This window comes from Benincasa hispida, chromosome 11 (genome assembly GCF_009727055.1).
Source record: "Benincasa hispida cultivar B227 chromosome 11, ASM972705v1, whole genome shotgun sequence".
In the NCBI taxonomy this organism is placed as follows: domain Eukaryota; kingdom Viridiplantae; phylum Streptophyta; class Magnoliopsida; order Cucurbitales; family Cucurbitaceae; genus Benincasa; species Benincasa hispida.
In genome coordinates, this window is record NC_052359.1 from 32448947 (window position 1) to 32464858 (window position 15912).

A 15912-nucleotide genomic window follows, 5' to 3' on the forward strand; every position below is an offset into this window, starting at 1 on the left:
CAGTGAAATGAAAGTCTCTGTCATGAACGACGTTATATAATGAGACTAAACATTTCTGTAGGATTATATCAGCCATAGCGAAAGCAACAAGGATCATTTAAGCACTCTAATTCATTAATTTTGGCAAAAAATAAAGCATGTTCTTGCAGAAATAAGTGAGTTTCATGACATACCTTTATAAAATTTCTTCAAAGCTCGATCTCCAACTGCAAGCTTCTCCGAATCTCATTGCAGACCACCTCAAGATCTTCCACACTATTCTCTTAGTACTTTAGATTGAGTTGTGGGATTCAAAACAAGCTTGAATCAAGGGGTTATGGAGAATTGCTCACAACAGCAATCTTGTTGAAGAACACTTTCTTCACCACGAATTTTCAACTAAAATTCTCTTGATTGCATGCCACAAATTCACTCCAATCTCTTCAATATATTACAGATCATCATGCAAGAAAGAGAGTTGCATGAGTTGCAGCTCATACTTGGAGTAATTATTAAAGGCAATGGTGATAGAACTTGTGTGAGCAAGTAGAAGATGGATAATGGAAAAACTTAATTTTCCATTTGTGCATAATGCCAATTTTTCAATTTCCATCAAAATCAATTTTGATTTTAAAACTGAAAATTTTATTAATTTTATAAAATCGATTTTTAAATAAAACTAATTAATTTAATATCAAATATTAAATTAATTTTGACACATATCCATCTTTATATATTTTAAATCATATTTAAATATAAATTCTCCTATTCTGTTTAATTCTCAAATTAAATAAGTAATTATATCTCATATAATTGCTAATTCCCTTAATTCTAATTTGAACGTTTTAAATTAACTTATCACGCTACTCTAGAGCTAATCCATTTACGAGATAGTAGGGGGACCTCGCAGACGTACAGATCATGGGCTCTAACGATTTGAGATTAATTGGCTAAATTCATTAGACCAAATTAACCCACATTCGTTAACTAATGGGTCACTCCACTAAAAGCCATAGTTGCACTCCCCTCACTGTAGATATATTATATCCATATGATTTAACCATAATCAGCAAGTCAAACTTTCACAGGTTGTTCGTAATAACGGTTGGGTTAAATATCAGTTTTATCCCCGAGATTATGTCTTATTCCTCAAGTTCCCACTAATCTTCTAATGAACAACTGGTTTGTGATCCAATCACTAAACCAAACTCTCTCAACCCAGGGAGAGGGTGAGGCCCCTTGTTCAAGACATGTATTCAGTACTTGAGAGAACAACCTTTCTCCTATCCCTAAATCGGGTAGGCGTGAACTCCGACTTGCACACTATGTCCCCAGCTATTTATTAGGTCTTACCCCTAAAATGGGAGGCTTATTGAGCCGGTGCTATTGAGCCAACCCTCACCTATGCAAATCTAAGGATAATCCCGAATAAACAGGAGTTCATAGTTAGCTCAGGATTAAGATCGAGTTACCTATGTCATCTAATTGAAATAGTCAGTCTTATACAGTAAACAGCATTATAAAGTAAGAGTGATTTATTTCTTGGTCCGATCTTATGCAAACTCATTGCATAGGACGCCTCTACTCCTCATGTCATATCATGTACGAATTAGGATTACATCATATGTAGCACTTTACAACTCTTTGTAACAACTACAGAGTAGCCGCATCCAATAGTGTTACCAGAATAAAGTGTCCAACCTTATTCATGTACTATAGATCATTTGACTATTTACTCGAACCTGATCCACTCTTATGTCTCCACATAAAGTTCAAATACTCATGTAATAGTCATGGGTCTTAGTTTATTGGATTTAGACTTTCATATGTACAATTTATAAAATCAATAATAAGTTTATTGATTATAGAAAATATTTATCATTTTACAAATTGCGAGTTTTAGAACATAAAACCCAACAATTTCGTGATCCGGTCTTATACAAATTCCTTTGTATAGGATACTCCCGCTCGCATGTCTCCACATGAATGATCAGGATCAGACTATTTGTAGCACTTTACAACACTTGTAACATCTACAAAGCGGGTCATATCTGTAGTGTTACCAGGATAAGGTTTCTCTCCTTTATCCATAAACTACAGACCATTTAGGTTATCACTTAAGGCACGATCCACTTGTATGTCTCCACATACATGCTTAAGTTACAATGGTAACCAGGGATCTTAGTTTATTGGTTTGTGGTTAATGCAACTAAAATATCTCATATTTCATAGACAATAGTGAATAAAATATATCATATTATTATATCACAAATGTTTGTTCATACACGTGTTTACAAACTACAGGACCCTACGAGATTTAGGGCATCAATCCCAACAAGGTCATCGTACTGTTGATTGGTTATATCCAATGAACACAGAAATATATTTGTAGTGCGAAGAGTGCAGCTGTCGGTCTTTAGTGGAGTGCCCGACAGTTAACGAATGGTGAATAATATAATTAAAGAGTTTAATTAATTATTCATGTACCGTTGGAGCTTCAAGCTACAGGTCCATGAGGTCCTCTTGGTATCTCAATAGGATTTCGTTGAGAATCAGTTTTTGGATTAATTTGAATTGTTCAAATTAATAGAAGGATTTAATTATATATGATATAATTAAGTTGTTTTAATTTAATGTATTTGATACATTATAGCTTAATAGAAGGAAATGAGTATTTGAATGAGATTCAAATATAGTTTCTATGAATTGGATTCATAGTTGTTAAATTTAATATAAATATGATTTATATTAAATGTCATATAACAGAGAAAAGAAACTATAGTTTATATTGTATGTGATACAATATTAAAACTATAGGTTATATGTTATATTTGATATAACATATAATTTAATATAAATATAATATGATAAATTAGTTATCATATTTATATTTATATTATTATTATTATTTTAATAATAAGGAAAGGAGTTACAACTCCCTTCCTCTTCATTCTTTTCTCTCCACCCATGTAACTGGATGGTGGTTATTTATGGTAAGGAGAATAAAAAGAAAAAAGATTTTCTTCTTCTTTTTAGCTCTTGGTTGGACAATTGAGAAAGAAAAATTCAGAAGTGGTGTGTGTTTTGTCTTGGGTTTTTTAGAGTTCTCAATCTTCCTCCTCTACATTAAGTTTTCCCTCTTAACCAAAATAGTCAAAGCCCACCACTCTTGGGTTCTCACCCTGAGAATACCAAGATAATTTTTGTGGTAGTGTCTGATTTTGTTCGAGATTAATCTTGAAGAAGGTCTTCAAGAAGTTTGTGATTTGTTCGAGGGAAAACCGTGAAAAAAGGTCTTCAAAGGTGAGGTTTCTTGAAACCCTTTCTAAAGTATGTTGTAATTTAGAAACAAATGCATATCTTGTTTAATTGTTTACTGTAAACTTTGTATTTAATGAAAATGGAATTTGGTCGATTTCTACTGAAGGTTCTCTCTCATTAGAGTTCCTTCAATGTCACCCTTTAATTGGTCCTAAATTTAACTATTTGTAATTTCATCATTAATTTGAAAAATGATGTGACAATTCGTGATTGGTCCAAAAAATTTTCATTCAACAATGTGTTATGTACGATATATATTATTTTTTATATTATATTATTACAAAAAAGAAGAAACAAGAAATAATAAATAGTTATCAAACAACTTTCTGGTTCTGTTTCTTTTTTTCCAATAAATGAGAAATTAAAATAGTTATCAAATATATTTCCGTTTTTAATTCTTAAAATACAAGAAATAAGAAACAAGAAACAAGAAATAGGAAATGAGAAACGGGAAACGAGAACCTTATCAAACGAGCCCTCAGTGGTTTTGTTTTTTAAGAAAAAAACTTAAGTTAATTTGTTCTTAATACCCAATTTCAATTCCAATTTTTTTTTCTTGTAAGTTTAAGCTAGTTTTTTTTTTTTTTTATAGCAATTTTTTTTTAAACTTAAATCAGTTTATTTATTTTTAACATAAACTTAGTTTAAGCTAACCAATTCCAACTCTCATAAGTTTTAGTTTAATTTTTCAAATCAATTTCAATTCCAATTCCAATTAAACCGACAAAATTTTCGTAAGGGAATATTTTAAGTCTTTTTTGAAAAAAAGAGTAATTTTTATTTATCATTCTTAGTTTTGAGTAGAAGAAAAAACTCTCCTAAATTTTCAATAACAGTTGAAATTCACGAAAAATTTTTCATTTTCCAACTTACAAGGAAATTTCACATTAGAGTTTTCTTTAAAATAAAAAATTTTCGATTACAAAAAATCCCAATGAAATTGTTTTTCCATAATAATAATACCAACAAATGTACTATAAATATTGGTTGAAACTTATCAAAAACATTGATACAAACAAAATAGAAAAATGAAGTTGGGTACGAAAACTTGTGAGATAAAAAATGTAAAATTGAAAGCACTTGAATGAGAGACAAAATAATATTTTTATTGCGTGAAGTCCTCCACATAAAATCTAGGTTTAAATACTATTTTTGTCCCTGAAATTTAAAATTGGTTATATTTTAGTCTCTAAACTTTTAAAATGACTATTTTAGTCCAAAAACCTTTTAAAAATGTTCATTTTAATCTCGGTTCTTGAAAGGATGATTTGACAATTTTTCTAGGATGAATTAGGCACCCATGTGGATTGGCGGACTAGAGTGTGTCGTTCCTTGTTCTCTAATGCGTCATCGTGCACCACTCTCTCTTGTCGGTTCTTCTTCGATACCACCTCAAAATGCACCTCGACCTAAGAAAATAAACAAAAGCGATCCTACTACGTCGTCTGTGAATCAACTTGAACTTAGCAAAATTCTATGCCATTACCCTAATTCTTAAATTCTCTATTTAAAAGAAAAATGCTTGCTTAGATGATTTCTGTTCGTTGAATTCTTTTCCTTTGTTCCATTGGGATAGTTTCAGGGAATTAGGGTTGGTGATTTGGAAATTGATAAATTCAAAAAAGTAACGGCTATTTTTCTCCTCCTTCCACTTTCGCACGCTTTCTTACCCTTACATATTCTTCGGAACTCCAACGGTCCAATCCAAAACCATCCATTTTAAATTTCCTTAAAGCTCCCTCCATTACTCTGAAAACTAGCCGTTACTAACCGAGAAGCTAAAGAATCATCATCTCCACCAAAACCCCTCTCTCCCCTTAAATATTTTCGCCGACTTTCCATTTCTGATACACACTTGGATCTCTCAAATTTCTCTCCCTCTGCATCTGAATTCTTCACCCAATTCCATTTCCATGGCGCTGCCGTCCAACAGGTCGTCTTCTCCGGCCATGCTCTCCGGAAGAACAAGCCCTAATTCTAGAAATTCTGAAATCAGCAACCCCGTCCGCCGGAGCTTCTCTGGTAACCCCTTTTCAAAGCCATCGATCGTTGCCAATCCGAGGGGCTTAAACCCTATCACTCCGGCGAATAGTCCCTCTGGTTTGTTTCAGTATTCTCCATGCTTAATTTCTTTCTAGGGGTCTTAGAGTGGTTTAAATCTGTTCGGTTAATGAGAAAATATTAGAGTTTAGGGTTTCTAAAGAATATCTGCTCATTGGCATCTTGTTATGATCTTGCTCTTTTCCTGCTTTGTTTCTTCCGTTAGATTTTTGCTTGGTTCAAATTTGTTTGTTTGCCTATATAAAGTGGAAGAGAAAGGTTGTTAGGGCTTATTCTGTTCTTTCTTTCTTTCCCTGAAACTTCTGCTATATGTGTTTCTGTTCTTTCTTTCTTTCCCTGAAACTTCTGCTATATGTGTTTTTATTTGTTTCTTTGAATAAAATATGTCAGATTATCCAAGAAGGAACTCTGTGAGCAGAGAAAATTCATTTACTTCTCGCAACATCCAGGAGAAAGAAAATGAAAAGGATCAGAGTCCGAAACCCGTCCGAGTTCGTTCGCCGATGGTCGGAAAATCATCGAAGCATTTCATGTCTCCTACAATTTCCGCTGCCTCCAAGATTGCTGCATCTCCAAAGAAAAAGATTCTGGGCGATCAGAATGAGCCAGTACGGTCCTCTAATTCATTTTCCGGCATGAAGAGCTCTTCACTCAACTCAGTGAATCAAAGTTCCCAATCATCAAAGACACTTGAATCCGATACCAACCCTCAAATTCCTCCTGTTTCAAGTTCTAAATCAACAAAAACAGTGAGATTTGGTGGTTTTGAGGTCATTTCTGATTCGCATGACGATTCAGAAACCACTTACCGATATGACTTGAACCCGGAGGTGGTGGCAACAATGGCGGTCGAAGCCGATATGAAGTCCGAAATGGCCCCGGTTTCAAAATCTGCCTCTGCAGTAGCACCTCTTGAATCATCTAATTCTGATTTTGAGGTAATCTCGATCTCGAACAAGGATTTAGACTCTCCTCCAGCTAGGAGTAATTTAATTGAAGATGTGGATTGTGTTAATCTTGACCCAAGTTTTAAGATCAGTCCAATTTCTTCTCCAATGATAGCACCTCTCGATGATGATCCATCAATCCCTCCTTATGATCCAAAAACTAATTATCTATCTCCAAGGCCGCAGTTCCTCCATTACCGACCAAACCGAAGAATCAATCGATACGAACCAGAAGGCAGACTTGAGGAAAAGCTCTTTTCCTTTGCCAATGTTTCCCAGTCCGAGTCCATGGAGGAAACTGACTCTGAAGATTCACCAAAGGAATCTGATGAAGCTTCTTCCAATGAATCGGAGATGGAAGAAGAAGAACAGGAAGAGGAGGAGATTAATGTGTCTGAACAAAGCCCCACAGAAATGAAACAGTCATCGAAGCTGCACTTTTCAAGTATATTCAAGACCAGTTCTTTGCTTTTGATTCTGTTTACTGCTTGCTTTTCAATTTGTGTAGTGAATGTCCATGATCCAAATATCTTCCAAAGACCAAGCTCGTTAACAATGGAGGATGAATCTGAAATTTTCGGGTTTGCAAAAACAAATTTCAATGTGTTGGTTGGGAAACTTGAGGTTTGGCATGTGAAATCCATCTCTTTTATTTCTGATGTGGTTTTCAATTTCAGAGGAGGGCTGCCATTAATTCATTATGAGAACCAGACTGAGTTCTTCAATGAATATTTCAACATGAATGAGCAGTGTCTTGTATTATCTCATCAGACTGTGTGGGAAGAAGAAAACAATTTGAATGTAATTGAAGCAATGAAGGATAGAGAAATTGACATTTTTGAAGAACCTATTGAGAAAGAATGTCAGAATAAAGAAGAAGAACAAGAAGCAGAAGAATTACCACGAGAAATTGGCATTGAAACTGATGAAAGAGAATCTGAGATCGTAGAAGAAGAAGAATTGTTTCAAGAGATTGAAGCCATGAAGGTGAGAGAAGAACAAGAACAGGAACAAGAAGATGTGTTGCAAGAGATTGAAGCCATCAAGATGAGAGAAATTTTCGTGGAAAATGTTGAAAGAGAATCTCAAAATGAAGAAGAGCTAGAAGACGTATCATTTCAAGAAACAGAAGCCAATGCCAATGAAGAAGAGAATGATGAGGCTTTTCAAGAATCATTACAAGAAACCATTGAAGAGTCAGAAAATTCAGCTTCTGATAAACTAACTGAAGAAGAATATGTCCAAGAGAAACCTGAGGAGAATTTCAAATTTTCTTCGTTGTCTGATTTGAAATTTCATGATCAAATAGAACAAGCAGCAGCAGCAGCAACAGGGGAAACAGAGGAAGAAAAGAACACAGAATTTCAGTACCAGTTACCTCCAGTTTCTCCTCCAGCTGCTGAACATCAATCTGATTTTGAAGAAAAAAATGGTGGCAAAATCATCGATCTCATCAGAACAAAAAACGGAATCTCTCAGGATTTCACACAGAACACAGCTATTATAATATCAGCTATTCTGCTGGGTACTCTTATTATAGGACTGATTTATGCCAGACAATCAGGCTCAAAACCATCATCATCCATGGCGGCCATTGCTGAAGAGGAAGAGGAGAAGCAGCCATTGGTGAAAGAGGAGAAGATGAATCAGAGTCTGGTGGAAGAAGAAGAAGTAGTAGAAGAAGAAGGACATGAAGAAGAAGATGATATGGGTGGAGAATTTTGCTCTTCTGAAACGAGTAGTTTCCAATACAGCAGCATGAGAGAAGAAGATACAAAAGCAGGGAAGAGATCGAGTGAAGTTCAAAGCCATAGCCATGGGAGGAAGAAGATGAGGAAGAATTCAAGAAGAGAATCAATGGCTTCTTCTTCTCTAGATGAATATTCAGTGTCCACTTCGGCTTCTCCATCTTATGGGAGTTTCACAACCTATGAGAAGATCCCAATCAAGCATGTATGTATCTCAAATTTGTTTGTTTTTTTAAATAATTATAATGATAGCAGTTTTAAAAAAAAAGAAAGAAAGAAAGAAAGAAAAGAAAAGAAAAAAGAAATGAGCTTACTTAGAAAGTTTTTCTTTCTTTGTTTAGGAAGTACGTAAATTTATTTTAGAAAATCTAATTTTTAAAACAATTTTAAAGTACTGTTTTAAAAAATCCAATTTTAAAGATTATAAATTTTTATAGTTTTCAATTCTGACTCAAAAAACAAATTTTGAAGATGATATTTGGTTGTTTTCACTTTTTTTTTATAATGTATTATTTTTTCCCTAAATAATAAGCATACTAAAAATGTTTTTCTTTGTTTATTTAAAATAGAAAGTATTTACTAGTTGTTGAAGTTGAATCAACTAATAAAAAAAAATAATTTTGAGACAAATATTTTTGTTCTCTTATGCATGACCGTTTGTTGTTTATCTTTTTATTTCATAGGGAAAAGGGGATGACGAGATTGTGACTCCAGTCAGACGCTCTACTAGAATTAGAAAGCAACACAACAATAGTTGAATTATGTGAAGTGAATGTGCTTATTTGTTGAAATTTAGAATATTTGGTGCATGTAATTAATCGAGTTCAGTGCTATTTAGAATAATAGAGCTAGAGAGCAAGGCAACCATAGTTGCTATTCATGTGTTTTGACTGTCTCTTTGTTGGACTTGGAGAGTATTTTGTGCATATATTGCACTTTCCATTATCTATTTTCATTCTAACAAACTCCACAAAAATTTTTAGATACACTCTAATGACAAAAAAACATGAGAACAAAGATTTATTCGAAAATCTTTTTCACCTTCCTTCTTTTGCTTTCATTGTTCTTTGTTGAACTCCTTCATCATAGTGTGCCCACAACTTCTTAAAGGTTTCAGCACACAAATAGGATGATAGTGGGATCCCTTCCCTGGTAATAGAAATATTCTGTCCAAGGTTATCTAGTGCAACAATCACGTTGACTCCTATAAATTGGAATGTTCTTACTAGCTCCATCGACGAACAACAACCTGAACAACTTGGGACAACAGATTTATGAAAGTCAACCAGGTGATCTTATTCGATCTCATCCTTGTTTGTCTTATTCTATTTGATGAATTTTCTTGCTTTTTTTTTTTTTTTTAAGAGTTTACCTTTTTCATCTCTTTCTGTAGCTAATTTGGAATCTATAGTTTTGATACTTCTTCAATTTGGGCAAGGTTCTTTAAGTTCAGTTCTTGCTTTGTCAATTAGACACTCCATGGTTGAAAGAATATGCCTTTTCTTTTCTTCTATTTGTTTTTTTTTTCCCTTAAGACATACATAGTGTAGTCAACCAGACTGAATCAACTTTTTCTTTTTTTGTGGCAACTGATGGATTTGAATTAAAGACTGGTGATATTTGACATGATCAAAAACCTTTGTTAATTAGAAACAATGGAAAACTTTGCCGATCCTCTCCGAAATTCATTATAGATGCTTTTCTAATTCATAATTGATAGACGTTGCTGCATTACTGATATTTTATATAGTATCATGGTTTGTTGAACTTATAATTATTGTGGCTTAATGAAAAGGTTGTTTGTGGCTGGGTAGCTATATTAGTCGCAATAGTTCTTTATTAGTAAACTCTATGGCCTCGTTGTTTTGTTAATTGACTCCCTGCTTCAAGCTCGCCCCCCAATTCACACACGCTCGTTATTCTCATTTCCTCTTCGTGCCCATCTTTTTAGGACAGGACAAAGATTTTGCGCCGAGAAGGTTTTTAGAACTTTTGGCTGAGCTCGAGCTCAGTGGAACTCTAGTGTGTATAGTGCCCGGTGGAGGACCTGTGGACTGTCTTGGAGGTATGATTTTTTGTCACCACGGAACAAACAAGCAAGTGGGAGATAGTAGATGACTATCGTATAGTCGGATGTTTGTTGTTTAGAGAAAGGTACACAATTGTGTAGGTTTTACTAAGCGATCGTCTAGCAAATATTAAACGAGATCGTTTAGGTTTGCTCGGCGCGCTAAGCGATCATTTAGAAAAGGTGAGCGATCGTTTTGGAATCGCGTGCGTGGTTGTGCGATCGTTTAGGATGATGGACGCTATCGGATAGGCTCGTCTCAACGTTAAGCGATCGTGAAGTTTTTACACCATGAGCGAATTTTCGAAAGGTATGAAAGCAAAAAAAGTACCATGTTTGTAGCCCTCGTGGTCGTCCTGTCTCTTGCTTTCTTTTGAGCCACTATAATTTTTTGCCTTTCAGTATAATTACAAAAGGGAAGGGGGGGCCTCTTGTTGCCGATTCCATAAATTAAATGTGTGACAATTGAAAGGTAATCTATTTCCTTCCCACATCTCAAAATCTAAGCTTACATATGCTAATTTGTTGTCTGACCTTTCTCTTTTGAAACCAAATTAGAAATCAATGTTGCTGGTCAAAGGTCAAATCGTTCTTAATGTAGAATTGGAAGTGAGACAAAGCTAGTGTAGATCATCATCATTTTTGTATACATTGGACTAACTAGCTGTAAAAGGTTCTGTATTTGTCTTTTTCTATTAATCACTAAATTTTGAATTCTAAACTCTTTTTGTTTTATGATTTGGCAATTATATGTCATAGAAGAAGATATATGGGGACAATTTTATGAATTATACTTCATTTGATAGTGTGTCATTAACCTAGAACTCTAATTTGGATTGTCTTTTCTTATTTTGATAACAAGCTTGATGTTGTATACTTCTGGGAGACTTTGCTTTCATGAGTGGATTATTTTGAACTTGTAAATGGTACATTACCTTAATTTTCATTAAATTAGAAAATTATTGTTAGATGATGAAGAAGAAGAAGAAAATAAACATTACTTGATTATGCTTCATAGGAATTTTTCTCTAGGAGAGTTGTGGGTAGGATAGTAATTCAATTGCATATGAGTTTTGCTTTTGTTGATTATGTTGCTTTAGAATTTTGGGCTTGTTCTATCAAAGATGGTGCTTCCTATACTACTTTGGGCACTCTCTTGACGCAAGTAAACAATTAAAATTTTTCATTTTGTACTTTGTAGTAACATGTGCATTTGTGGTATCTTTAGGTGTGAAAATCTTCTCTCTAATCTTGGACTTTAGGTTTTCATTTAATTGATTGTATATGTTTTTTTTTCTTTGGCAAACTCGCAACGTGTCCTCCCCTTTTTCACCGCAGTTCATTTTTTTCCTTCTTGAAACCCAGTTGTTGAATTAAACATCGAAGATGGAACCACCATCGATCTAAATAGGTAACTCCTTGATAGTTCCCATTTTTTGTTTCACTTATGCAGGTCATGGCAAGGGTGATTCTCTCTACCAAGGTTTGTTGATGTTCCTTTTTCTAGGAGGATTGTTCTTGGTCGTGTTAGTTTTTTTCATTACTATGAAAACGCTGGGAGACGTTTCATAGCATTAAAATTGTGTTATAAAAATGAACTTTTTACAGCGTTCGTAGCGTTATGATTTTCAATAATATTCCTACGACAACCTATTGAAAATACAATAGAAAGTCAATGTTTGTTGTCGTGGTTTTAGAAAATCCGATTTTATAGATCATAAATTTGTTATCCCAAAGAGCTTTGCAATAGTTTTGAAAATATATTGAATTTGTTAAGCCAAAAATAAAATTTTTAAGATGATATTCGGTTTTTTTAAAAAAAAAAATAAAAAATTGATAGTTGGTAATGAATGTTTACACATGTAGAATGTTGAGTGTTGTCGGTGGCAAGGTCCAAAATCCACGAATGGGCTCAAGTCCCATAGAATTGGGAGGATGCACTGGAGAGCATGCTCCCCAAAATGATTGAGTCGAATCCTAACTGGCACCGTGCAACCTTGAGTGTCAGAAACATCCCTAACATTGTTAGTGTTGCACTAACTAGAGGCATGTATCATCAAGGCTTATAAATAGTCTCACTCAACCACCCTAAAGGATCAGGGTAAATAATCTCCAAAGAAGAGATCCAACCTTACTTTTTTTTAGTTTGGTTGAATTAAACACTTCTTGTACTAATTTAGGCATTAGAGTCATTAAAGGTTGACACTACACATGTCTGAGGATCTCTTAAGCATATTAGTTCGAAGTATTTTAAGACCATACCAAGGAGAAGCATGCTGGAGGTCAAGCCTACAAGAGCTTCACAACAAAGTCCAACATAAACAAGATCCAAGTACCAATAATGTTAGAATTTATATAAAAAAAAATGTCAAGTGTAATTGTAAACGGATAGAACAGCGAATACTAATAATAATAAATTTTGTACCCAAAAACAAAAATAAGACTAAATAAAAATTGAAGCAACTTTCGTTAGGTTTGAAAGTAGTAGAGACACCACCAACTGTCATCCAACAGCCGGGCAGATCCAGAAAGCCCTTATCTACCGTTGCAGGGTCCGTACATTTTGGTGGGTATTATATTGCGTCCGCCTTCCGTACACCATTGTCCTATCTAAAGATTAAAATATCAACGTACATTTTAATTTTATGAATTTATCAACAAAATATTGCACTAATTTTATAAAATTTCTTTCAATTAAGTTAAATTTGTTTTTTTCTCTCAAACTAAGTTATGGATATTGTTATTAGTATTCTCTTGTTCATATTAGATTTTAAATAGAAGACATTTTTATTTATATTTTACAGGTATTAAAAAAAGATGTAATGATTTTTAATACCGATATTGAACCCTTAGATTTGTGGTAGATACATCAACATATCAACAGATCTTTTCATCATTGGCTCTATCAAATTATCAATTACGTTTTTGCTTCTACATTTCCTTGCATAATATAAAATCGTTTAACACAATGAGAATGACTCGTTATATGATTATAATATAACCAACTCTTCTCAAATAAGCGAGTCTCGCTAGCATCAATTGCACTAATTGAACTTAAAAAACCTCATACATTCGAACAGTCACGTCCTGTCAATGAAGGACAAAATAACTTAAAAGATAAACATTATATAGTTTTTAAAGTTCCTGTATGTTTACAATTTTGTAGATGGTATCATGTATATATTACTTTTTTTTATACATTGATCAAACCCTTATGTGAACGGATGCAACTATTCGATGTATAACTACCTCCTCCTAACAAGCACGTCTCATCAGCTTCAATTGTATCTATTGGACTTAAAAGACACCTAAATTTGAATAATCGTGTCCTATCAATGAATGACAAATAGCTTAAGAGACCATATACATTCAAACAGTCACGTCTAATCAACAATAAGGCAAAATAGGCATTAACTAAAAAAGTAGGGGAAATAGGTATGTTAAGCTTCTCCTTCATGGCCCATTTTATATAAGTATAAGTTTAATTTTAGTTATGAGAACTGATAGATGTCTCAAATATCTATTATAAACATTTGTAGTAAATTAAAATAAATCAATATTAAAATATACACTAATAACAAGAATATATAGACTAGTTTGGAAGTAAAACAATTTAATTATGAATTTTAAATACATGTTATATTTTTTATTCATAGAAATAATATATGTCGATATCGTTATATTATCAAATTGAAAATTCTGACATGGACATCAACGATGGTATTTCAATCCTTGTTAAAGAAACATTTGCTTTTTTATTTTAAGGAAAAAAGTGATGGTTAAAAGTTGTGTTGTTTTCTTAATTTATTTAAGAAAAAAAATACTTTTGAACGATAAATTTATTCAAGTTATATTAATTTTAACTATAAAATTTCAACTTTATCGAATTGTATCCCAATTTAAACAAATTTTCAAATTTTGACATTCAATTTTAAAAAGTGTGGCAATTTTAACCCTCTCTGAAAGTTATCCCTCTCCAACTATCTTAAAAAAAGTTGTCTCATGTGGGTTTATAGAATTATGATAGATATACGATATGAAATTAATAAAAGGTGATTTTTCAAAAATATAAAAATAAGGAAAATTACTTGTAAAAAATAACAAAATTTTAATCTTTTTTTTATAGAAACTAATAGAGGTTGATAGAAGTTTATTAGTGTTTATCAATACTAGAAACAGATAGAAGTCTATCAATATCTATCTATGTTTTTTTTCCATTTTTATAAATAGTTTGACATTTTTTCTATTCATGAAAATTTATCTTGATAAAATATATTTGATAGTCATTTCATTGGTCAAACTTTTGTCATGCAAAACTTTGTTGTAGTGAAATTAATGAATTTAGGTAGATTTTTACATTTTTTTTACTACTTTTTATTTGTTAACTTTAGAAAAAAAATGAATTATGTTTTTGGTTTATGAAATTTGTTATTGTTTCACATCAAATCTACGTAATGGTTTTCATACTTTATAAACAAATAGCTAAATTTCAAAATAAATAAATACTTTTTAAAAACTATTTTTTTTAGGTTTCAAAACTTATAAGATTACGTAACTAAGGCTCTATTGATCACCATTTCGTTCTTTTATTTTTTGGGTCTATTTTCTTCCAGTTTATTACAATAATTTGTATTTTTTTTAGTAAAAGAGTTGAATTGTTAACCAAATTAAAAAAAATAAACTAAATACTATTTTTATTTTTCAACCTTTAGCATGATTTTCTAAAACATTAATAACAAAAATAGATAACAAAGAAAGATATTTAGTGGTGAAAGAAGTTTTTATAGACTTAATTTTCTAAAACTAAAAATAAAAAACCGATGTCTCGTTTAGTAACCATTTTGGTCTCGTTTGGTAATTAATTCATTTTTGGTTTTTAGTTTTTGAAAAATTAAACTTATTTCCTCACAGTTTCTTACAATATTTTGCATTTTTCTTAAATACAATAGTTGAATTACTAGCCAAATTCCAAAAATAAAAACAAGTTTTTAAAATATACTTTTTTTAGTTTTTAAATTTTGGTTGGTTTTTTAAAATCATTAATAAAAAATATATAACAAATGAAGAAATTTGGAGGTGGAAGTAGTGTCTATAAATTTAATTTTTAAAAACAAGAAGTCGAAAACAAGTGGTTATCATTACCAAACAGAAAGTTGGTTTTTAGTTATTGAAAACTAAGGCTATAAACATCATTTCTATCTTTAAATTTCTTACTTTGTTGTCTGCTTTTAACCAAATGTTTTTAAAAATACAATAGTTTTTGAAAGCTAAAAAAGAATTTAAAAACTTATTTTTGTTTTCAAAATCTAGCTAAGAATTCAACTATTTTAGTTAAGAAATATAAAAACTATTGTAAGATATTAGGAGAAAATAGACTTAATTTCAAAAAAATCATAAATGAAATAGTTACTAAGAGGGATCCAAATGATTATCAAATAGAGTCTAAAAAACTCATAAGCACAAGTCGTGCCAATAAACTAATTATTTTAAATAAATAAAAATAAAAATTAAATACTTAAAATTATTAAATTGGTAATTTAACATAAAGAGGGATAAAGATGTACATGGATTTGGTTGGGTCGGATTGAGGGTATTTTCTGGACCAACTCGAAATCGGGTTGGTTGAGTTGACAACCCAAAAGACCTAATAAAGTTTCCAACCTAACCCAACCCAACTTAACTCTTAAAATTCAAGTTGGGTTGGGTTAGGTTGTCGGGTTGTAACTTATTTTTTTCCTTTTAAGTAAAATATGTAAATTTATCTATAACCATATTACTAATAACTAAA

At 32.2% G+C, this 15912-nt stretch overlaps 1 protein-coding gene across 3 annotated transcripts; it reads left to right on the forward strand.

Moving 5' to 3' along the window:
* The first annotated feature begins 4988 nt into the window (after positions 1-4988).
* Positions 4989-11670, forward strand: LOC120090026. 3 transcript variants are annotated; one of them, XR_005485369.1, is made up of 4 exons: positions 4989-5400; positions 5752-8261; positions 8740-10434; positions 10527-11669. XR_005485369.1 is itself a non-coding variant. In XM_039047512.1 (3 exons), the coding sequence occupies exons 1-3, from the start codon at positions 5214-5216 to the stop codon at positions 8812-8814; spliced, it is 2772 nt and encodes a 923-aa protein (XP_038903440.1). In that variant the 5' UTR covers positions 4989-5213; the 3' UTR covers positions 8815-11670. The 3 variants fall into 3 exon arrangements, 1 of the variants encoding a protein (XP_038903440.1); XR_005485370.1 differs by having other exon boundaries at positions 8740-9345; positions 10013-11663; XM_039047512.1 differs by having other exon boundaries at positions 8740-11670.
* Positions 11671-15912: the final 4242 nt, after the last annotated feature.

Bases quoted from the DNA above. Each gene is read 5' to 3' on its own strand.
- LOC120090026 (XM_039047512.1), top strand. From the start codon at position 5,214: ATGGCGCTGCCGTCCAACAGGTCGTCTTCTCCGGCCATGCTCTCCGGA. The intron at 5,401-5,751 runs GTTTGTTTCAGT...AAAATATGTCAG, and splicing joins TCCGGCGAATAGTCCCTCTG to ATTATCCAAGAAGGAACTCT. The intron at 8,262-8,739 runs GTATGTATCTCA...TTTATTTCATAG, and splicing joins AGAAGATCCCAATCAAGCAT to GGAAAAGGGGATGACGAGAT.